The 24,802-nt window shown below is 46.3% G+C and overlaps 1 protein-coding gene across 1 annotated transcript in view; it reads right to left on the bottom strand.

Moving 5' to 3' along the window:
- Window positions 1-4,075: 4,075 nt before the first annotated feature.
- Window positions 4,076-24,802, bottom strand: part of FANK1 (fibronectin type III and ankyrin repeat domains 1) — a 98,790-nt gene continuing 78,063 nt past the window's right edge. The window contains exons 6-14 of the mRNA XM_039237949.1: window positions 23,139-23,263; window positions 15,944-16,025; window positions 14,847-14,921; window positions 13,705-13,770; window positions 8,018-8,183; window positions 5,178-5,321; window positions 4,583-4,660; window positions 4,420-4,464; window positions 4,076-4,317 (exon numbers count right to left, since the gene is read on the bottom strand). Coding sequence (XP_039093880.1) covers window positions 4,252-4,317; window positions 4,420-4,464; window positions 4,583-4,660; window positions 5,178-5,321; window positions 8,018-8,183; window positions 13,705-13,770; window positions 14,847-14,921; window positions 15,944-16,025; window positions 23,139-23,263 — 847 coding nt within the window. The 3' untranslated portion in view covers window positions 4,076-4,251. The remainder of the gene's footprint in view (window positions 4,318-4,419; window positions 4,465-4,582; window positions 4,661-5,177; window positions 5,322-8,017; window positions 8,184-13,704; window positions 13,771-14,846; window positions 14,922-15,943; window positions 16,026-23,138; window positions 23,264-24,802) is intronic.

Genomic DNA, 24,802 nt, shown 5'->3' on the forward strand with positions numbered 1-24,802 from the left:
TTTGTAAGCCCTAGGCTAAGAACCAGTTCTGTGCAGTGAAGATGCTTCCAGAAGCCATCTCCTTCCAGGTGGATGAAACCCCCCTTTACTCTCGGGACAGCGGTGGCAGCCGACCGTCCAGCCCTCAGAGCCTGTCTCGTGTGAGCAAAGACTAGGAGAACACACACTGCATGTAAAGCCACGATCACGTTCGACCACGGGCAGGGACAGCGGCCCACGGGCCACACCCTCAAAGGAATGCTCAGGGGGAACTGGCTCTTCCGGGTTGAATATTCTGGAGCCCACCCTGATCTTCCACGTCATCTGCAAAAAAAACATGTCTTCCGTGCCCCCTCCCCCTCCATCGTGAGTCTCCTGCCATAAAAGAATTTAGTCCTCAGTTGAAGCATAGCTTAAATCCAGACAAAGTAATAAACACCTTGTGATCTTCTTAGTTTTTCAAGGAGCTAGAAGGACATCTCTGTTCATGGCCTATCAGCAAGTACTTAAGTAGGGCAGTGATAGAAAAAAATATATATATCAAATTAGAAAGACAGAACACCCTCTACCAGCCCCACCAGTAAGTGATGGCAGAGCACATCGGTCTCGGACCTTCTCTCAGGCCAGATTGGGCGGCTGTGGGGAAGGCCCGTGGCACACCGTTATGTCCAACTCTAACTCTTGCCTATAGGCTGTTCAGCACAGTACAAAGTTACAGCTTCTAAACAAACCAGTCCGTTGACTTCATACTGCTTCATCCATTTATAATGCTACAGTTTGCTAACTTTTGTCACGTACCTTTTATGTTACAGTCTGTTACTTCTGTACACATTTCTCATATTGGGGTCTACAGGTGACAACCTGCTACTTCCGTAGAAAAAGTCCTTGTTAAGAATATTATATCCAATAAATGGTATACAGGTAAACGTAAAGACGTGTCTCTTTCATTACTGACAACGTTACAAAAATGGGGAAAGGGAAACCCTCGGGTGGAAAAACGTGTCTAGAGGCACCTGCATGGCTTCAATGGCGGAGCATCCAGCTTCACAGCGGGCCCTGATCTCAAGGTTCGTGAGTTCGAGCCCCACATTGGGCTCACTGCTGTCCGTGTGAAGCCCATTCAGATCCTCTGTCTCTCTCTCTGTCTCTCCCCTTCCCCTGCTCATGCTCTCTCTCAAAAATTAAGTTTAAATGTTTTACAAATGTATCTATAACCTCACCTATTTATAGAGGAGCAAGGAAATTCTTGAACAGTACAGAAGACACTAAAGAGAATGGGCAGGGGGATGGGCAGTCAGGGACAGGTGCCAGTCTAAACGAACCAGTCAGGTAATGGCACAAGAAAGGTATCTTTAAATTTATTTATTTTTTTTAACTTTTTTAGTGTTTATTATTGAGAGACTGAGCGCGAGCATGGGAGAGGCAGAGAGAGGGGGAGACAGAATTGGAAGCAGGCTCCAGGCTCTGAGCTGTCAGCGCACCTTTCACCTTTCACCCACGTCAAAGCAAGCAGGCAAAAAATAAATACCTAGAAGACCTAAGTTAATGTCATCAAATTGATACATTCAAATTGGGATACTTCAAACACACAGAATATGCCCTCTTTCAAAGCACCTCTGAAAAACTAGATACACAGAACTATATATAAAACCATTACATATTACATATTACGTTATATATATTAAATTATATATTTATATAATTTTGTACATTCAGCCACAAAAATTCCAAATGGCGGAACATGAACCATGTGTTGTTTCTTTGGGAAAATTAAAACACAAGATAAATCACTAATCTCGTGAAGGACAAAAGAGAAGCAGCAAACACACAAAGCACCAGCAAGTCGAATCCAACAGTCCACTGCATCCCAGTGAGATTATCTGACAAATAGAAGGATGGTTCAGTCCTTTAAAATCTAATCAGCCACGTCACCAAACCGATAGACTTTAGGGAAATACGCCGTATTCGGGCTACCAGAGACGCTGAAAAAATGTTTGATAAAATTTACTATCTATTCCTGAATTTTTAAGACTCTGAATGAGGCTGGAAACCATAGGACTTGAGAGATACAAATGTCCTCTGTGGAAAATTAAACTCACAAGTGTATGGCAGGACCCTGGGAGCTGTCATTTTGGGCTAAGTTACACCAGGATAAGGCGCCACTCATCAGTTTCGGCACCTTACACCCCAAAGGTGTGTGTATTACTTATTATTATTGCTTACTCACGGGTCACGTCCACCTCTGGGTGAGCTCTGGCTCTTCCTCGGGGCCCTGGGCTGGTGGCATAGCCTCCATCTGAGTCACAGCTGGTCTCCTAGCAGAAGAGAGATGCAGGGATTCTTCAAACTTCTGCTCGGAGGGGCAGGAGCCATTTCCAGTAACATTTCATTGACCAGAGTCCCCCCCCATCATGTGACCAAGGCTTCTGTCAGGAGATGGGACGATGTTGCCAAGATTTTGTCAAGAAGAAGGGATGTGTACCCTTGCCATGGAGGGGGCTTGTGAACATGATCTATGACAGGCTGAGAAACGAAATTAAGACAAACGTCAACATTGATCCTGGGGTGGGGGCGGGGGTACGCAGGGCCCTGGAGAGTTGTGACTTTGTGCTCTGATTTTTGAGAGAGACTTAAAAAGTTAATCCCGGGGCGCCTGGGTGGCTCAGTAGGTTGAGCATCTGACTCCGAATTTTGGCTCAAATCATGATCCCAGGGTCGTGGGATTGAGCCCCTCCTCAGGCCCTGCGCTGAGCATGGAGCCCGCGTGAGATTCTCCCTCTCCCTCTTCCCCCAGCTCACAATTTCTCTTAAAAGTAAATAAATAATATAAAAAGTTAACCTAGCAAATTTAAAGGAAGATGCTTTTGTACAAAAGGTAGAACACTAATGAAATATGTAAGGAGAGGGACGATCTATGACCCACAAATCCGATTCCTGAGGTGGATATTCTAGAAACTGTATGGAATAAAGCTGAGAGTTGCCAGCATCAATAAAATCACATTTTTTCCCTATGCCTGTCCCCCAAAGCTTTGGAGCTTTAATTATCTTTTCATCAGTGTTTTCCTACAGAGAAGATTCCACTCCCGTGCAGACCTTCGTAGCTGGCCTTCCCCCGGGGCTGAGCTAACCAGCTCGTCCCTGGAGACACAAGATGCGTGTGGTCCGCTAACCTACTCGGCTCGTGTTCTCGTGTGTCTGTCAAGTTCACGCTCTCACACATGTGTGCCTAAGCTCCCACCCGGCAGACCTAACTGTGGCTAATCTCCCAACTGCGTGATCGGCATCATCAAAAACCCTTCTGGGGGCACCTGGGTGGCTCAGTTGGTTAAACGTCCAACTTCGGCTCAGGTCACGATCTCTCGGTTTGTGGGTTTGAGCCCCGCATCGGGCTGTGTGCTGACCGCTCAGAGCCTGGAGCCTGCTTCCAATTCTGTGTCTCCCTCTCTCTCTCTCTGCCCCCTCCTCTGCTCACACTGTGCCTCTCTCTCTCGATAATGAATAAATGTTAAAAAAAAATAAAAAAATTAAAAAACCCTTCTGCTCTGAAGGCTGAATTTAATACACTTCTCTTCGGCAAAGCCGCCCATGGGGCAGCAGGCGCGGCCTTTCACCGTCAGGGCAGAAGCACGTGGAAAGGCGTTCTCAGGTCTGTTCTAGAGAAGACTGACCCTCCACCAGGCACCTCTAGGAGAGCAGAATCGGAGTCCTGAAATATGTATTTGGTGCTTTGATGTGAGGCCAACAGCCGAGGAGGAAACTTTCCACGTGGCCTCCTGGGCTTGGGGAGGAGTGTCCCTCCCCCGGGAGGGAGCCCCGGCCCGATGACACAGCCTGGAAGGCCCAGAGCCGGGAGGGGAGGTCGTAATTGAAAACACGTGAGGGGAAGGGTTTCCTCCCACGAGGTCCCGGAGTGGCTCAGAGGACAGCCTGGGGTGGGGGTGAGGGTGGGGGTGCAGCAGCGGGAAGTGGGAGACCCGCGTGTGTTTGCGCAGCTCCGGTACATAAATATTTTGCTTCGTGTCTGACTCCGAAAGGCCCAAGTGCGAGGAAACACCCCATGCTGGAGGCGCCCAGTGAGGACAGCACAGGCACGAGCTTAGGTAAAAGATGTATTTCCAAGTGGGAAACGGCTGTACATTACAAAAGTCACCGCGAATCTTCAACTAAATAAATAAGCACACACATCGCCTCCAACACGCAGAACCTCCTCGCTGGCGCTGCAGTCACGGGGCAGGCGTTTCGCTGGGGCTTGCGACGAAGTGGGGTCGCCGCTCAGCAGACGGAGGACTTCTTCACCGCGCGCTTTTTGTTCCTTTCTTCCAGCAAGGAGACCACGTTCTAGGTAAACAAAAACAGGTGAAGGGAACCCAAGGGGCTGGGGTTCGTTTCTGTGAAAAGTACCGCAAAATTCGCCTTGAAAAGCATCAAGAACATTCCAACCTGTCTGTCAAAAACTCTGGCCATTTCTAGGACACCTTTGCCGAACTGAAAGTGAAAACAACAGAGGTTACCCGTGTGTACATATATCTGTATGTACATATAGGGATATACGTATATATTTCTCCTCCAGGGAGAGACTTTAGATAAAGATGGGGTTATTTACCTCGTTTCTTACACCTGCATCTGCCCCTTTGTCAAGAAGTAACTGGACTAACTCCTCGTGATTATTCAACACGGCCACCTAGGAAACAAGACAGCGGGTGTGAGAGTCCACCCTCCCCGCGGAGGACGCCGCCGGTGGTCAGGGTGGACCCCATGCAGGCGGGCGGGGAAATCAGCTGGTGGCTTTCTCAAGAAGGCAGAGCCAGCCGGGGCCACCATGGCTTTGCAGGAAAGCTGAGTGCAAGGAACATGGAAAGAGTCTGCCTCCCTCCGCACTAAGACGACATGAGAACTTCTAGACAGGAAGTTCCAGTACCGGAAATAGCACGTTCGTTGTTTTCACAGATATGTTAGGACACTGCAAAGGTCCTGGGGACTGGGGGCCGGTAATCCTTAAAGAAAGAGGTGTAAAAAGACAACAAAAATATCATAGGGACATTGTCATGCCTCTATTAACAGGCCAGGGGGGAATACATACAGGCAGCCAAGACCCAGGGCTCACCTACAGTTGAATTCACAAGAATTGCCTAATTATAGAAGCAACTCTGACCTTCACGGCACACACGAAGGCAGGCTCTTTCTGAAGAGTGGCGTACCATTAGAGGCGTCTTTCCATCTTTATCCTTCATGTTCACATCCGCTCCCGCTTCGATCAGCAGCGAGGCTACCCTCTGGTTTCCTGAGACTGCAGACACCCTCATGAGCGGGGTCCATCCTGAGCCCGTGTCCGCAACGTCTACCTTCATGACAGAGGAAGAGCTGCTCTTAGTCCAGTCTCTTTTCCCTAAACGTAGTCATCAGAAACTTACAAAGGAACCTCGACTTGCCCAAATCCCCCTGGTGAGGACGGAGACCTGGGGAGGATCGAGGGGACCATGCTCACAGAACTCACACCCACATGCAGCGAGATGCCGTGTTCAGGCAACTGTACAGGGTTGTGGAGAGGCCCCGGGACACCCCACTGGCATCGTCATCTACATTTTGTTCAAATGGTTGAAAAATGGGGCACCTGGGTGGCTCAGTCAGTTAAGAGTCAGACTTTGGCTCAGGCCATGACCCTGTGAGTTTGAGTCTCACATGGGGCTCTGTGCAGACAGCTCAGAGCCTGGAGCCTGCTTCGGATTCTGTGGTTCCTTCTCTCTCTGAACCACCACCCCTTCCACCCCTGCTCTCATTCGGTCTCTCTCTCAAAAATAAACATTAAAGGGGCACTTGGGTGGCTCAGTCGATTAAGCGTCCAGCTTCAGCTCAGGTCATGATCTCGCAGTCTGTGGGTTCGAGCCCCATGTCAGGCTCTGTGCTGACAGCCCGAGCCTGCTTCGAATTCTGTGTCTCCCTCTCTCTCTGCCCCTCCCCCCCTTCTCTCTCAAAACTAAACATTAAAAAAAGTTTTTAAACATTAAATATATATATATGTGTGTGTGCACATGTCTGTGTTACAGAAGAATGACACAAAGATGTTAGGAAAACACTAGAATGCAAAAACAGACCCGGAACTGCCAGCAAGTCCTTGGAACACTACAGGTTATTTATATGTATGAGATTATCCACTGCAACATCATTAGGATTTGCAGCTCCTTCTCATGCAAATAACAAATAACCTTTGAGCAACAGACTCCATTATGTTTAAATAATAAAATAATCGCCTTGTTTTACACTGTGCTTTATATGCTCTTCCATATTTCTCTCTTGGTCTGAGGGTTAACTAGGGGTAGGTGTTTTGATTGCTGGTTTACAAATGACTTAACCAAATCTCAGAGAAGTCAAACGACTTTCCAGAGGTCACACGGCTCATTAAATGCAGAGATGGTTCCCCACACAAGTCAGTCACTGTCAGTATAAAATCATTATATTCGAGAAGGGTGGCCCCAATGTCCTGCTTTGGCGCCCAGATCCTTCCTATAGTCAGTCACCCAAACATTGGGTGACCCCTCTGCCAAAAACATGGAGGCCCTTGTGTTGACATCATCCACCCACCACCAGCCAGCCACGCAGAATCTTCATGGACATGTTCCTGTAACTCCGGTGCTACAGAAAGAGAATTTACCCACGAATGGGTGTGTTGGTATCTGAAGCCCAGAAAGTCTAAGTTTCCAAAACTATAGTATTGAAATGTTCATGGCAGAGACATTCCCTTCTTTCGCCAAAGGGCAACTTCCATTTTTAACTACAGACTTTTACTGGGACCAAAGTATGAGCGGAGTTCATCACAAACTAAGTGAGGAAACTGAGGCTCTCGCTACCACCCAAGGCAGGTGGGACCCGGCCCTACCACCAAGGTCCCAGGGCTAATCCTTCTGGCCTCTTGTGCAGGTTTCTAAAACAAAGAAACCAAGAAATGTAACACAAAGGAATTATCTTAACGAGTGAGGTTTTTCCTTCAAAGGGCCCCTTCCTCAAGCCTCTGAAGGCATCAGTAGGAGCCAGTGACAGCCCACAATTGGGCCTTGACTTCCCTCAAACGCACTTGAGAGACGAGCTAGAACAAATCTGCCAACATCTTCCAGGAGACGTGACTTTTCCCAGTTTGGGTTTATTTTCCAGGTCAGTGGTTTGATTTCTCAGTGCTCTCCACCATCTGGCCATCTCAGTGAGGACAGCAGTCTGTTTGCCATGATTCCTTACTTCCAGGCCTTGAAATTTTTATTTAACTTCTTTCGAGTCTGGCACTAAAGTTCTCAAAGTTATCAGCAATTACCATGATTGAGCTAATCCTTTCTACTGATCTTCAAACAGCTACAGAAGTGCAAACAATGTGGATTCTATTTGTTAAATCAAATTTGTACTTTCTGATAACGTGAAAGTACCAGAAGGAAACCCACACGCCCTCTTCAAGGTAAAAGCGCCAGGAGCTGAAACGCTCTGTGTGTGACATGGTCCGTTTGCTCCTTGGAGGGGTTCTGTAAGGACGAATCTTTAAAGCAATGCAAGAATAAAAATAGTCTAATTCTAAGGGCAATAAGGATCCCTGTGGCTGTGAGAGTTCTTGACATCTTGTGTCTACAGCACCTAAGAGAGTCCCCAGTACATGGCAGGTGCTCAGTAAAGCTTTGCTGACAGGCTGAATGAATGAACAAAGGAACAAAGTAGAAGCATCATCAGGTCCAGCTCAGGATTCAGCAGTTTTGTTTGTTTTTCCTACACAAGACAGTAGGAAAAACAAACAAAACTGCTGAATCCTGAGCTGGACCTGATGATGCTTCTACACAAGACAAACCTCCGTGACAGTCTGAAGCCCCACTCTCCTATCAATTATATAATGATCTCTTTTCCGGAAACTTCTGGAACTTTCTTACTGAGAATTCAGAGAGCTTTCTGCAGCATTTCTAAGTTGAACTCATCATACGCATCCACACAAGGCTCTGCTTCTCCTAAACCCCGTGGAACAGCATTGCAAGGTTTCAAGGACACAGGGGTAGTTGACAAGAACCCGTACCTCACAGCCGTCTTTTATCATCCACTCGATGACGTTGCAGTGGCCTCCATCCGCAGCCCAATGCAGAGCCGTACAGCCTCCTAGGTCTCTGGTCTCCCAAGAAGCGCCGTGTCTTCGGAGATATTTCACCACATCGAGGTGCCCCGCATAGCACGCGAGCATCAGGCTGTAACATATGGAAGAAGCAGCATTTGCTCTAAGTGCAGTTGCCAGACTTGGGTCCACATTTCACCCTCCGTGGCTTAAAGCAAGAAATCCCAGAGTGAGTGAAAAATCCATGAAGGGGATTCATATGAAATGTTGTGTCCATCAACTGATGAATGGGTAAACAAAGTGTGGCATATCTGTACAATGGAATATTGTCTGTCCGTGAAAAGGAAAATAGTGATGTACGAGCCACAATACAAATAAGCCTTAGGACATTCCACTAAAGAAGTTGGACACAAAAGGTGTATTTTATGATTCCGTTTATGTGAAATGCCCAGAACAGGCAAATCCATAGGGATAGAACTGGTACATTAGCTGTTTCCAGGAGCTAGGGGAGAAGAAATGCGGACAGACTGCCAATGAGTAGAGGGCTTCTTTCTGGGCTGATTAACAATGTTCTGGAATCAGACAGTAGTGGTGGTTGTACAGCTTTGCTAATACATTCTTTAAGTACCAAATATTAAAGAAGTGTGTGAATTATATTGCAATTTAAAAAATAACTCAGTAAGACATTGCCTTTAAAAACATCTACAAATCGGGGCACCTGGGTGGCTTAGTCGGTTAAGCGTCCGACTTTCGCTTAGGTAATGATCTCGCGGTTCGTGGGTTCGAGCCCCGCGTCGGGCTCTGTGCTGACTGCCAGCTCAGAGCCTGGAGCCTGTTTCAGTCTGTGACTCCCTCTCTCTCTGACCCTCCCCTGCTCACGCTCTCTCTCTCTCTCCTAGAAATAAATAAAAACATTAAAAAAATTAAAAAAAAAATCTACAAATCCATGAAGATATTCAAAAAAAGATAGAAGGGAGAAAATACTCATTTGACGTTATTACTGATGACTATTTGACCAATTCCCTACTCTAAACATTGGTATTTAAAGAAAATAATTAAGTATTTACTCTGCCTTTATAGAATAAAATGTAGTCTATCTGTAGTTGATGAGGGAAGGCCCTTTTTCATAGCAGCCTACCAGCTAATCAATATGGAAGGAATTATGGAATTAGAAAATCACGTTTTTGCAACTCCCAATCAAATAATTGATTCAGGCAAGGACCGTAAGTGGGTGCAAAAATTATTGGGTAAAAGGTGAAGGGAAAACAGGACACTCACACCATACTAAATGATTGCCCCATAGACTATTAGCTAGTTTCAGTGGGAAAGTACATCTTTACAAAGAAGAGATTTAGCTGTTGCACTCTAACCAAATGATCAAACCTAGAATCACCAACTGTGGGCCAACATGCATTCCTGATGGATACTCACAACACTAGCTCTGAAAGTTAACCTGCATCTCATCCAGCCTTTAAACCGAATTTTAACTTTATTGGCAATAAAGGGACAAATGAACAAGTTAAACCCTCTCCCCACAAGTAGGAGACAACTAGGCAACTCAAGAACATAGAGCATTCTATAGGATAATTGGTCTGGTCTCCTCAAAAAGTCACTGCTAGGAGAAAAAAAAAATTAAACCAAAAAAATGGATGGAGGGCCAGTCTAGAATAAAAGAGGCTAAGCAGATACAACAACTGGATGCAATGTATGAATCTGAGTTGAATCATGGTCTTTCCCCACAGCCCCCTCCCCAATAAAGCCACAAGGACCTTTTGGCGGGCAAGTGGGGAGACCTGAATGAGTGATGGGAGCATCAGTAACATCAAGGAATTAGGTGTGATGACGACATGGTGGTTATGCACATCGATGTCCCAGAGCAGAAGGTGATGGTGCCTACCAGCCTCGCCATAGTTAAATGGGATAAAAAGCCAATAAAAAATGTAGACAGAGAAGCAAATATGGCAAAGTTTCAACAACTGCCAAACCTAAGTGGTGAGTATTTATCGTACTGTTCTTGTAATTTCTCTAAACGTTTGAACTTTTCAAAATAAAGAGTTGAGTGGGGGCGAGGAGGAAGGTCTTCCCAACTGGGAAATTCTACAAAGTCTCTTAGTGATTAAGAGAATGTCCAGCTCTGAGACCCAAGCCCAGGCTGGGCTGGAATGGAACCAGAGGCCCATGCTTCTGTATCCTTATGCAGGCCTTCACTTCCTGAAGACTCCTGGAAGAGAGCAAGCGGGTCCTTGACCTGTCCAAGGTGTGAGGTGCTTGCTGCCCGCGCAGAGTGCCAAGTGCTTGATGCAGATGTTTAAGGCTCCCTTCCAGAGAGACTGCATCAATTTACACTTTTATCAATTGCATCCAAGTAAAATGAGTCCCTTTTATTCACCTATACCAGCACTACTATCATTTTTTTTAATGTTTTATTTTTTGAGAGACAGAGAGAGAGGGAAAGTGCACACACCCATCAACAGGGGAGGGGCAGAGAGAGAGAGGGGGACAGAGGATCCAAAGCAGGCTCTGCACTGACAGGCCAACAGCAGTGAGCCCACTGTGGGGCTTGAACCCACGAACCACCGCGGGGGGGCAGGGCAGAGAGGAGACACAGAATCCATAGCAGGATCCAGGCTCTGAGCTGTGAGCACAGAGCTCAACACGGAGCTTGAACCCACAAACTGTGAGATCACGACCTGAGCCGAAGTCGGACGCTTAACCAACCAAGCCACCCGGGCACCCCTTTACATTTAATTCCTAATTCATCTGGAATTTATTTTGGTGCATGGCTATATAAGGCCAGAATTTAATTTTTCTTCAAATAGCCTTTCTTCCTAACATGTTCCTCATTAGTCTGTGCTGCTCCCATCATCATAACTAACTTCTTATGTCCATGGGGACCTATTTCTACTTCACTCTATAGATCTTTATTTCTAATGATTTATGCCAGTATCATACTACGTTAATTACTATAACTCTATAAGGCATTTTATTTCTTTTTTTTTATTTATTTCTAGGAGAGAGAGAGATAGCGTGAGCAGGGGAGGGTCAGAGAGAGAGGGAGTCACAGACTGAAACAGGCTCCAGGCTCTGAGCTGGCAGTCAGCACAGAGCCCGACGCGGGGCTCGAACCCACGAACCGCGAGATCATGACCCAAGCGAAAGTCGGACGCTTAACCAACTAAGCCACCCAGGCGCCCCACTATAAGGCATTTTAATAACTATCAAAAGTCTTTCCACACTTCTCTTCAGCAAAGTTAATGGCCGTTGTCATCCATTTGTTCTTCCAAGTGAATTACAAAATCATTTTGATGGGCTCCCAAGAATAATTCCTTTTAAGAGTATACTGGGTCCATATATTGATCCGGGAAAAACTGAAAAGTTTACAGTATTCAATCTTGCCATTCTAGCATAAGGACTAGGTCCCTATTCTCTAAACCTTTAGCTCCCTCAGTAATTTTTATAGTCTTTTAATACAAATTTCTCACTTTCCTTCGATATTTTTTATTCTATTTTGCTTCCCTCATTATGTTTATTAACTTGTTATTGTCTTATATGTCTTAACTGTTAATTAAGACAATTTTTCCTTTTTTTGTATATTCCTGAACCTTCTTATTAAGTCCAAGTGTTGGAAAGTTGATTCTCTTGGGTACTGCAAGAAAGGTGCAGGATTCTTATTCCATTTCATATCTCACCGGGTTGATCAGTGTTCCGAAATACCGATCATGAAATAGTAACATGTAACTTGTAGTTACCAGATGCCAGCCACCATTTTATGCATTTTTATATATTAACTTGTTAAGGGTTCACAATTCTCTAAGTACTTCCATTATCCCTATCTTGTAGATGGGGAAATTGAGGTACAAAGAGATTAAGTAACCCGTTCAAAGTCATACACCCTGACCATAGAGGATTTGGATTGACATCAAGTTGTCTGGCTCTTACGCACTCTCGTGGGCTTCACTACTAATTTTTTAAATGTTTATTTATTTTTTAGATAGAGAGAGAGAGCAAGAGCACAAACAGGCGGAGGGGCAGGGAGAGGGAGACACAGAATCTGAAGCAGGATCCAGGCTCCGAGCCGTCAGGATAGAGCCCGATGTGGTTGGTTTTGGTGATGTAAATTTTCTCAAAAAAAGTACCACTGAAAAGATAATTTCAATGAAATTTTCAAGTCTGCTACCATAGACACAAGTGCACCATTTTCTTTTTCACATTGAGATTTCCTCTATTGCCACTATTATGTACCCTTCCAAAATTCTTTTTATTCTTCTTCAATTTCCAGAAGATATTCTCTATAACTACGGCTCCATACCATTTCAAAATTCTGATTTTTCTTAGATTTATAATAAATTGGTCCATTTTATTGCGTAAGTTTTTTTAAAGCAGCAGCTTACATTTTTTGCTCGTATATTATTCAACAATCTATTTTCTATTTTTATTTTTTAAAGAGAAAGTGCGAGCTGGGGAGGGGCAGAGAAAGAGAGAGAAAGAGAATCTTAGGCAGGCTCTACACTCAGCACAGACCCCGATACAGGGCTCAATCTCACGACCCTGGGATCAAGAACTGAGTCAAAACCAAGAGTTGAACACTCAACTGACTGAGACACCCAGGTGCCCCCAAAATCCTTCAGTTTTCTAGTCAACTTCTACTTCTCCTTCCTCTTTCCGACCTCTCAAGGTCTTTATCTTTTTAAGTTGGTATTATTCTTTTTCAAATTTCTTGAGTTGATGGCTTAATTCCAGATTAATCCAAGAGGTATTGAGAAAACTACTTTTTAAATTTTTAAGGGATTTTTTAAAGCGTTGTTTAAAATCTATTACTGTGTGTGTTCAGAGAGTGTAGTGAGTAGGCTTTCTGAGCTCAGGAATTGATGTTTTTCCCTTGTGGCCCAGCGAAGGCAAGCAGTGTTTTGCAGCCACCCTCAGACATTAGCCTGCAGGGCACACACCTTTGAGCCGCATGCCTGATGTGACTCTAAGCTCCCGGAGCAAAGCCCTTGCAATTTCAGTGCTGTTCTACCCGAGCACGGAGCACAGAGCCTGGCAGGCGGTAGCCATTCAACAAATACTGGTTGCTTAGAATTAATCAGTTAATTAAACCTAATTGCTAGAACAGTGATTATTTTTAAGTCTTTGTAGAAGATTCTTTCATCTCACTAAATATAGGTTTCCAACTAGCAGCCTCTTTCCGTAAACTGCTCCCGCACTGCACTCAGCACTTTTACCGCACCAGGTTCTCGGGGTTGTATGTTTGATGGTGGCTGCTGTGTGCTTTGCTGGGAACAACTAAGAGTCTCAGCTAAGAGAGTAAGATGGAGTGTAATGAGAGCCCTGAAGGGGGTGCAAAGTGTCACAGCCCCTTAGAGCCCACTGCCCAGCACACAGCTGGTGAGAGCTATCAAAGCTATCAGTTACTAGCCCTTAGCGTGTGCTGGGCACTGAGCTAGGGAAGGTACGTGCATTATAACTTGCAGCCCATAGACACCCTGCTGAATGAAGTAATGACCGTACAAATGAATAAGCCAACTTTTGTCATCGACATCTTTCACTTGGAATACAGTCCCGTCAATAGAATATTTGGGTTAGATCAAAAACCCTCTGGGCACAAGCCTAGTCACGCACATAAGGAGACAGTTCAGGGCACATTAACCACCTACCTGTCTTTGCCACTCCCGTTCTTCAGGTTCACATCTGTGCCATTAGAAAGGAGGATTTTCACAAGCCTGAAGGAGACAAATTTGAATGTAACTAGACACGTAGTTTTGATGGGTAGAAACCCACAATAATGAACTAACGATAAGCAGCCCTACATTTAAGATCCATCTCCATACTTTCTTCTCTACCTGCCAAGCCCAGCTGGCTTCAAAAACAGGAAGTTATTAAACCAGAAAACTACCTCTTCAACACCAAAAAAATGGGGGGGGGGCAGAGGATGGGGTTTATCACTCATATGAATTATTCATTGAAAACAAACTATACCACAGGAAACACACTGTACTATCGTACTATTCTACTGTCACTTTAATGACTCTTTTAAATAGATTTTCAAATGGCAGCATTTAATAAAATATAGGTCTGTTTTTCAAAACGGCACTTAAGTGGTTAAATATAAATATGATTGAAAAATAAGCTATTCGTATTTATGCTTCTGTGTGGCATAGAGATAATGGGGTGTGTCAGTGAAAATTATATCTTAGCAACCTACCAGGGAAGTCTATTTTCCAGAATCAATTTCCCTTCCCCTTTAATTTTTTTCTAAAGAAATTCAAATTCCAATAACCGGTTTTCCTGGGACAGATAAAAAGTATCACAAAATACAATTAAGTGGCTACCTCTCTACCTCACCATGTGATTTATACATTTTTACATGATTTCCTGCATGTCATAGAGCTTCATGATTAAGACAGCTGAGGGGTGCCTGGGTGGCTCAGTCGGTTGAGCAACTGACCTCGGCTCAGGTCATGATCTCACGGTTCCTTCGTGAGTTCAAGCCCCGCATTGGACTCTCTGCTGTCAGCACAGAGCCTGTTTCATATGCTCTGTCTCCATCTCTCTCTCTCCACCCCTCCCCCACTCACTCCATCATACATTCTCGGTCTCTCTCTCTCTCTCAAAAATAAACATTAAAAAAAACCAAAAGACAGCTTAGTGTTTGTTCAGCCCTTACATGGTACAGTTTTGGAAAGAGAGAAGTAAGGCTCCCACACACTCGTTCCCTCCCCACCCAGGCTGTGACCGCAGCCTTCGGTGGGGGGGGGGGGGGTTCAACCACTCAGAGATCCGAAAGGAGGAGCCTCACCCGGTGTATCCTTTCTGGGCAGCGACCATCAGGGCGGTAAAGCCAAACTTATTGGGAACATCAACCTTAATATTTCTTGGGGAAAAACACAGAGAAGAGAGATTAACATGCTCGGCGTGGCTCCCTGGAGATTCACAGCTGATGTCGCCTGTGGGGTGGCACATGTGGCTACAATGATTCATTTTCCCAAGAATTCCAGTTTCTTCTGGGCCATTTTCTGTGGTCTTACACTGTCCTGCCTAATATTTTTAAAGGATTCAAATGCACGAGGAGAGAAAATTGTTGTAATTCCACTTAAACTAAGCCCTCCCTTCCACTCAGAACCATGATGCCGTCAGGTAGAAGACTCTGTGAAGAGTGCCACCCCCTCCTGTGGCAGGGGACCCGGTGTCTTTGGTGCAGGCGCTGCACGACCACGAGCCTAGACTGGGGGAGACCCGCATCCCCCCCCTCAATTCCCATCTCACCCAACGGACAAGAAACGCTGCCCTTGGAGGAAGAAAGCAGAGCTCTTAAATACCAGCTTAGGAGCCTGGGCTTTTTGTGGGACACTTCTCTTCCCCAAATTAAGAGCCCTACTCACAAATGACCTGTCTTCTAACGCACTCCGAATTACTGATATTCAAAAAGAATCTAAGTGACATTGTCCACTTTTCATTAGGAGGTGGCCTCAAATATTCCATCAGTAGCCACTGTATTTCCTACTTCAAGTGTTTTTACCCACCTTTTGAATAAAAAACGGCTGATTTAATGATTGCTCAATTTCATCAGGAATAAGATAAATATGGGCACTTTGGGGTGAAAGGTGCCTAAATGCTATGGCATAGGAGCCAGAGTCTCAAATTATTTCTGGAAAGAAAATAGGACACCCAGACTCCTAATCTTCATCTTCAATTTTCATTTGATATCTACCAAATAGAGGATTTACACGGTGCTTAAAGGTCATCTTTATTAACTATGCTGACTCACACCAGTCATCGGAGATCAATTTTGGAGCAATTTCAAAGGCATGGGAAGTTTGGGGGAAATTAGTGTGATTTTATGCACTTGCTGGGCATTAAAAAAATTTTTTAATGTTTAAGGCAGATTTCTCTCACCCTCCCTGAAGTATTCGAACCAGCAATTCTTCGTCATTCACATTGACAGCTCGATGAAAGTGCTCACTACTTATGGGCTCTCCTGAAGAACGAAGACGGAAAGCAGTCATCCAAAAGCAAATGAAAGAAGATTCATCCCGGCTGCATCGCCCCTCCTCCGGCGGCCTTGAGTGGATGCTCTTACGTTCATCCCCAAGAAGGCACTTGGCTATTCCGTTAAGTAGATCTTCTGTTTCCTATTGAACTTCTTTTACTGAAAAAGACCTTGTTTCCATAGATTAAGAACATTTAGATTGTCCTAAGGATTTGGGATATTCTCAAGAGTACTACTTTGTGAATGTTGTTTTTATATGTGAAAATAATCCTTTCAGATTGCATAAGACTTAATACATGCCTCTTATGAGCCAGGAAAAGCCCCACTATCGTCACAAAGTGGTTTTGTTTGCCAAAGAGTCACTACGCTACTTGAAGAAACAATTGCTTTGATATAGGGGTGCCTGGGTGGCTGTGTGGGTTAAGCGATCAACTTTTGGGTTTAGCTCAGGTCATGATCTCATTATTCGTGAGTTCAAGCCTCACGTGGGACTCAGTGCTGACAGAGCAGAGCCTGCTTGGGATTCTCTCTCTCCCCCTCTCTCTCTCTCTCTCTGCCCCTCCCATGCTCCCTTCTCTCTCTCTCTCTCTCTCTCAAAAATAAGTTTAAAAAATTAAATAAAACCTTTTCAAAATCTGCTTTAAATTGCTTGATATTTGAAATCCAAAATCTCAGTTCTTCCCAAGAATGTAATATTCAGGTTGACCTGGCTCCCTTCTGGGGGCAGGAAGGGCTCATTCGCAGAGGGGGGCCGCCGTGAGAAAGCCTGATTGGGGGGAGAGCCTGCCAAGTGGAGAAGAGTGAGGAGGAGGATTCTGCACAATACCCAAGGCACAACGGGAAGTGGGGCAGAAGGGAGGGCGTCCCTCTGTGCCGGAGACCAGTAACTCCCTCAAAGGGGAGAACAGGGCTGGAGTTTAGAAATCAGCAGAGAGGGAGAAAGAAGAACCAAGTGAGGGAAGCCCATCTTTCAAGGCATTTATTCCACAATTTGACTTGGTTCACATAGACGTCCTACCTGTGTGAACGCTTACGCTTAAATGAGACCCAAGGGGAGCACTCAGAACAGCACCTGGCACGTGGTTAGTAGCCAACACAGGTCTGTGGTTGAGGAGGTGGTAATGGTCATGGCAGCTGCCCGTAGGCGGCACGGCCCCACCCTGCTCTTCCGCCTATGCCCAACCCCCCACCACTTAGCACCCGACCCAGATGGGCACCCAGTGTATAATCCCCAGGTCCGGGCAGCTCAAAGGTCTCATCCGTTCATTCGACAAACGTGTATTGAGTAACTCACACGCCCAGTCTTGACCCTGAGGGTCCCAGATTGAACAGGACAAGCATGTTCCTCTCCTTTGTCACCTACATGGGAGCATCGGCTTCCAACCTATTAGTATCCTAAACCCTAAAAGAAAACACCCGCCTCCTGAACTGCACCCCAAACTGCTTCTTGGGGCCCACCCGCTACATCACTGCCCTCTTACAGTATCATCTCCAGAGGAGCCCTGGACATCACTGCCAGGTGGGCAGTAAACTCCCTGCCCCTGCTTCTTAGGTAGAAAATCTCTCTGGGACGTCAGATCCTCCTGGGCACTGGAGCCACTTTTCTACTGGTTTCCTTGGAGGATTTTAGCTGGGAAATTACACCCTGGGAAACCGGGGGACAGAAGAATGTAGGGATCACTATCAGAATAACCTTCTAGCTGATACCCTTTCTTCTGGTAAAAATAAAGTTAAGCCAAGTTAAAACCATTTTGAAATAACAATTTTGTCTGCTAGAGCTTGCCAATCTCCTAAGGGTTTTTTGTTTTTTTTTTTTTTTTTAGCCACATTGTACTTCCTTTTCATCATTCCACACATAGTTTTAGACCCAAAGCTTCAAATAAAAGGATCATGATAAACTGTCAAAGGACACTGCCCACCTCCATCTAAGGAAGAGCATAGCTAGCCTGGGGGGGTCCTCCTGGGGGCCAGGGAAGGGGGCAGGGTTTTGTACACCCTCCCCATGCCCCCAGAGGTCATTCGGTATAGCCTGGAGACATTTTGTTGTTGTCATATCTGTTGGGTAGAGGCCAGGAATGGCGATAAACATCCTACAGTGCACAGGGCGAGAACTATCCAGCCCCCAGATGTCAACAGTGCCAAGGTTGAGAAACTCTGGGCTAGATGAATGAACTCTGGGTGAATATGAACTTAAAATGATCTATGAGATGACCCAACCATACTTAAGTAGACAAACCCATGGAAAGTCCCTTCCTTCTTCAGATAGGAGGAGAAGAGCAGAATGGCGGTGGTATGTCTGTTATCTCGCCAAACATCTCCCCCTCCTGTGACTCTCAAACTTCAATTCCCACCGAAAATACAAAAACAAGTAATTTGCATAGAATCATCCAGAAGAACACAGGAAGCTCACCCTATTCCTGCTAAATTTTTAAATATGGCATCCTAACTCAAATCCTATGGATTAAGCTCTATCTAGGACTTTACAGAAAGCTTTCTAGATTCTTCTTCAGCACACAAAACTGAGAGCCAGGAAGGCTGAGTGAGTTGTGCAAGGTCCAGCAGGTAGGAGTGGGCAACATCAGAGCTCAAAACGAGTCTTCATAAGGCCACGCTCCTTCCTTGGGTAGGAGGTAGCGGGCCAGTTCATCACATACTTCCAATCATATTAAATGTTGAATATAAGCAGGCTTCTTAAGTAAACCAATACGATCCCCCCCACACACACACACAAAGTGTTCAATGAAAGGGACTGCTAAAGACCAAAAAGCTTCAGGAAAGCACTAACATCTTGAGACTTTAAAGAAAGTTCTAAAAGCACTTGCAGTATCTCAGTGTATTTCTGTACCAACCACCTCCAATCCATACGGTCCATCTTACGTGACCTGTACTGCTGTTTCGGGGGGTGGAGGGCACATCCTGGTGCATCCTACCCAGGAAGCCCTGCATCGTACAAATACTGGGAAACGAAAGAAGCTCATTTGGGGCTTAGAAGCTTGAGTACTTTGCATAGCAAACACTGGGGTATTTTGAGAGCAGGACATAATTTGAATGAATGTATTATATAGCCCGGCTTCTGCAAAAGGTACCCAGTGCTCTCGTAACTTTATCTGAAACAAAAGGGCATCTCACAGAAGAGAGGGAACATAGCATATTGTTAACCCTTCCTCGCTTGCTGAGTTTTGGCAAAAGGAAGCAAGAACTATCATTCTGGGCATAAACGCTCTTTCTCAGCATTAACTCATTAACCCATCTCAGAAAACTGCTTGGAAGGTAAAGAGGAGCTGCGGATTCACACCAGGCGTGGATCAACCAGGGAAGGGCACAGTCCCGGTTTCTGGGACTTTGACAGAGAAACAGAAATGAAAAGACTCCTGTCTGCAATGCACAGCAGCTCGCTCTCTCTCCCCCTGCAGACAGGAGACACACTGAAAAGAGAGGAAATTCCAGGGTGAGCCAAACATTCCACTCCTCCTACCCTGGAATCCTTTAAGACATTGTGGGCCTGGCCCAAGGGACTGCCGTCGGTTAAGTGCAACTGAATACAAAGATGGCAGGCTTGGCCCTCTGTGGGTTTGCTTAGCTGATGTTTCCCGAGTGCTGCAATGACAAGCACAGAACGGATGCTGCCTGTGGGGAGGATGCCGGGGAGCACTGGCCCGCGCTGCGTGGAGCTCCTCAGGCAGGACCGCGTCAGGGGACACCCGGAGGAAGGACAGAAAGCCAGCGCCCAGGTCTGTAAAAGGGTCATCGGGCCACACGTGTGCCAGAAGATATTATAATGGGGGAACCCCTTTCTTGGTGGGATTTAAGTCTCTCTTAGAAGCAGTGAATAAATGATGAGCTCATTGGAGGAGATCTTTGCCAATTAAAAAGCAGCAGCTGTTTTTCTCTTTTTAAGGGCCCGACTGATTAAAATCGCATGCCTCATTTAAGCAAGAGTCTCGTGTACTTTACCTGGAATTTAAAAAAAAAAAAAAAAAAAAGCTGAGCATCCTTTATTCAAACAATGTACGTGCTTTTGCAAGTCATTAAAACACTTTCAAACTAAATGCAAATGATCAACTGCAGAAGCATTTTCACTTGTTTTGGAGAATATTCACAGTTTTAATTCTTTGGTTAGCATGATCTGCCCTCCTTGAGGGAGTCTGCTGTGGGCATTATAAATATAATAACAGCATAAGGGGCCACAGGCGGAAGAGGGTACCCTGCCTGACCTTTGTGCCCTGACAGAGCCCCGAGGCTGCGTGTGGGCTGCGGCGCCGCACTATGACCTACCAGCGAAAGGCTCAGGAAGCCCCAGTACATCAGTCATCACCAGGAGCCACATCTCCATCGCTCCCAGGTCCCCGCAGGACGTCTGGTCTCATGACCCTTGGAAGCCAGGGACCGCAGTGACGGATGCCCAGGGCAGGGGACCAGCTCTCTGCGGCCGCCTCCCGGAAGCCGGCTCAGCAAGAAGGTGGCTCCATCCTCACCAGCTGACGGAAAGGGACTATGGCCTCTGCCCCTCCTAAAGGGCTCTGAGTGGTACACGAACACCCATCAACTCTGGCCAGAAGGTCCAGAAGCCCCTGCCCTGGCTCCGATGTGCCAGTGGCACCTGAGGCTCACGTGCGTCCTGCATCCTATCCAGCCTCACCTTGCAGGGTCACGTGCAGTCTCCCCAGCCAGCGGGAAACAAGCCCGTCTCCCAAGAGACAGGAGTGTGCACTGAGAAAAGTAGTGTTTCTCCTCATCCTAATTCTGCCTCTGGGCCTTTCCATCCACTATCTACCCACCCTTTTGTGGACTTCTACATGATAGATGAGAGTTCTAACATGCTAGATGGTCTTCTTTTTTCTTTTTTTTTTTTAACTTTTTTATTTATTAAGAGACAGAGAGATGGAGCATGAGCATGGGAGGGGCAGTGGAGGGAGATGCAAAATCTGAAGGAGGCTCCAGGCTCTGAGCTGTCAGCACAGAGCCCAATGGGGGGCTCAAACCCACAAACTGTGAGGTCATGAGCTGAGCCAAAATTGGATGCTTAAGGAACTAAGCCACCCAGGTGCCCCATAGATGGGCTTCTACATGCTAGATGACTGACATGTCACATTCTCCCTTCAAAAACACACAAGTCGGTAGGAGACCAAGAAGACGAAAAATACACAAAATAAGACGCAGAGTTATCAGAAGTGGTGAGACGAAGCTGTGTGCCAAGGGAGGCGCATAAGCACGTGGCAGCCGGGGGGGGCACGAGGCACCTCCCTGGCTCTCCCAGGGAGTGGGCTCAGCAGGCAGAGGGGCAGGGGGGGTGCTGGGACTGGGGGCTCCAAGGTGGGAACACTCCAGAGACGAGGGGCAAAGGCAGTGGGGTTTGGGGATGACCCGTGGGGTGGCTGGGGAGAGAAGACAGCGGGGACCGTCCTGGCCCAGCGTCCCCTGCAGAGACTCTGTTCAAGCAGTAGGCTCCCTTTGCTAACCTTCCTCCGGCCCCTGCTCCCCTTCTCAGCACCTGCCCTCAACACAGAAGAGCCCACGCTCTGTCGCTCTGCCTTCTTTCCCCCCTAAAATCTCCAGGAGCTCCCTACGCTCCAAATGAAGAAAAGGCTTTCATGGCCACCACGTCAGGGACAAGCCCTCTTCCCTGACCTACGTCTCTGTAACTGACCATTTCCCTTCCAAAGTCTCCTCTGAAATTATGTGTCTTCACGGCGAGCCGAGCGCCTTGGGGGATGTACATGACTCACAGCTGTCCCTAAACTCTCAGTTTGCCAAGCTGACACCCGACTCCCCGGCGCCTTGTTTGCAAGTGAAGATCTTACAGGCTACCTCAAGGTCATCTTTAATTCACACAAAAACTTCCACAAATAAATGCACAAAGGGGCACAACTCAAAGCCACAGGAGGAAAAAATGGTGTGTGTGTGTGTGTGTGTGTGTGTGTGTGTACACACACATGCATGCCAAATGTGATATTCACTAAAACTTTAAAGTAACTTTTACTAGGGGCACATAGAAGGGTCAGTCAGTTAAGCATCTGACTCTTGATTTCAGCTTAGGTCATGACCTTGCAGTTCGTGAGTTCAAGCCCCATAGCAGGCTCTGTGCTGACAGCATGGAGCCGGCTTGGGATTCTCTCTCTGCCCCTCCCCTGCTCATGCTCGCGCTTGCTCGCACACGAGCTGTCTCTCCCTTTCTAATAAATTTGAGCAACTCAAAAAAGATGTGTGTGTGTTTTCAGTGAGCAGGCCCTGAAGAACATTTCTGACCATTTTAATCTCTACCACACTCTGGATACAAACATTTTTAAAACATTTTCAAGTCTCAATCACAGAGGGGCGCCTGGGTGATTCAGTCGGTTAATCATCCAACTCTTGACTCCAGCTCAGGTCATGATTTCATGGTTTGTGAGTTCAAGCCCTGTGTGGGGCTCTGCACTAACAGCATGGAGCCTGCCTGAGATTCTCTCTCTCCCTCTCACTGTTTCCCTACCCTACTTGCTATCTCTCAAAATAAACTAATAATAATAATAATAATAAACTAATTAATAATAAAAAAGATTAGCGATCACAGAAAATATCTGCACCCTCAAATGTGACCCGGAGGAAGGACACACCGGTAAGAGGCAGCATGACCAGCCTCTCACCCCACCCGTGTGGAAGCCACATTGTTCAGTTTTCCTCACGGCATCCCCAGAAATCAGATTTGTGTGTGAGACGTATAACTGAAACTGTCCAAAAAGGGTCACACCACTTTGTAGACATCAGAACACCAGAAGACACCAGAACAGGCAGCCTGTATCTCAGCCCACACCCCTGCAGCCCATTTCCCAAGAAAGGGGACCCCATCCTTGTGTACTGAGTGTGCATTCACAGGGTGGTGCTGGCCCCAGAATGGCTCTCCCCATCTGTTAGAGCACACATAGACGTCCCCCTCACGCTGTGGTCAGACCCGGCCCATAAACAAGGTCATCATGGTGTTTAAAAGAGGAATGGTTTCCACTTCGAGGAAGGCCAGGCAACAGGCAGGATCTTTTGACCCCTCCATTGCTTGTTGAAGCAATCAATCAATCAATCAGTGAAGGCTGCTATTCAGATAAACGCGTTTAGTGTGTGTATACTCACTGGTTGTAGATACCGAGACCACTGGGCTATACTCATACTCTCCAGAGGGGCTGGTGACCTTCAGTCGAAATCTGTACAGGGTTCGTGGTTCCAGACCTTCCACAACATGCTTCGTTGCATATCCCCTGGATGAGAGGAGATACGGGGGACAATGACACCAGGTAATTGAATCGGCAAGCTCTGAGAGCTACTAAAAGAGCAGGTGAACGCGCTTTGTGAATGCGGTCTGCTTCCTCTATGACCCCATCTTGGTTGTGGTCAGTCTCCTTCAACAGACTGTGAGGGCCCTGAGTGCAAAGGACAAGTCACGTGTCCATCCTTCCCCACCCTGCCCAAATTGTGGAATCGGGAGCAAATGCAGGATTTTTTGCTTTAAACAAAACTACTAAGTTTGGGGGTGGTTTGTTACACAGCAAGGGATAACCAACACACATCAACAAAGAAGAAACAAAGACAATGAAGAAATGGTACCAACAGCATTAAGAAAAAAACATTTGGGGGCGCCTGGGTGGCTCAGTCGGTGGAGCATCTGACTTCAGCTCAGGTCATGATCTTGCAGTTCATGGGTTCGAGCCCCGCATCGGGCTCTGTGCTGACAGCTCAGAGCCTGGAGTCTGCTTCAGATTCTGTGCCTCCCTTGCTCTCTGTCCCGCCCCCTTGTACTCTCTGTCTCAAAAATAAACATTTAAAAAACATTTTTTAAAGAAAAAACATTTGAATTAAACCAAGAAAACAGAAGGGTTAAACGTTGATATAAATATATTTACCATAAAAGTGAAAGCTCTAAAACCAAGATAAATATTCAGAAAAACTGCATGGTCCAAAAAAATCATTATTGTCACCATCTAAAATCTATCAGGCTGGCACACGGTCTCAAGACTGAGAGGATTTTATCATTAGGTGAGCATACATCCAGATCTATAGATATGTGAATCATAGAAAATAAACCCTGATTTTTGGCATCTGAAAAGACCCTTAGGGGCTCAAATTGAATATACTATCCAAGATTCAGTGGAATTCAATGTCAAGGGTCAAAGACTTAGCATAGTTTTAGACCAAAACAAAACCAGAAGTGCCCCCAGTAAAATCCAATGTTGCTAAATGGCATAAGGTCACCCTGAAGCGAACAGCTCCCTCATAACCCCTGGAAAGAGAAATTACACAACTGTTCTGAAAGAAGACGTTACTGAGCACATTAATGGAAGGCTAGAAGCTCTCACTTTAATCGAGAGGACCCCGAGCAGGGCCCCCGACACACACAGGGGCCGGGGCCACCGTTGCTGGTTGTGGTTCTTCACAAGGATCGCAGCCCAGCCGTGGGGTGACTAACAGAGGCTGTGGGAGAAGCACAGCTTCCCACGGCCCCAGCACGGTACCTAAACAAACAAAACAATCTAGAAGAAAGCATAACACACGCCCGTATTTTTGTTATCAGTCAATAAGCAAATATTTGATGCAGCAGCTGAGCAAACATGGAACAGAAGGAACCAGATACCAAGGGCGCCTGGGCGGCTCGGTCGGTTAAACGTCCGACTCTTGATTTCGGCTCAGGTCATGATCTCACAGTTTGTGGGTTCAAGCCCCGCGTTGGGCTCTGCACGGAGCCTGGAGCTCGCTTGGGATTCTCTCTCCACCTCCCCTACTCATGCTGTCTCTTTCTCCGT

The sequence above is a fragment of the Hyaena hyaena genome, unplaced genomic scaffold (assembly GCF_003009895.1).
Source record: "Hyaena hyaena isolate Hyena2069 unplaced genomic scaffold, ASM300989v1 scaffold_129, whole genome shotgun sequence".
In the NCBI taxonomy this organism is placed as follows: domain Eukaryota; kingdom Metazoa; phylum Chordata; class Mammalia; order Carnivora; family Hyaenidae; genus Hyaena; species Hyaena hyaena.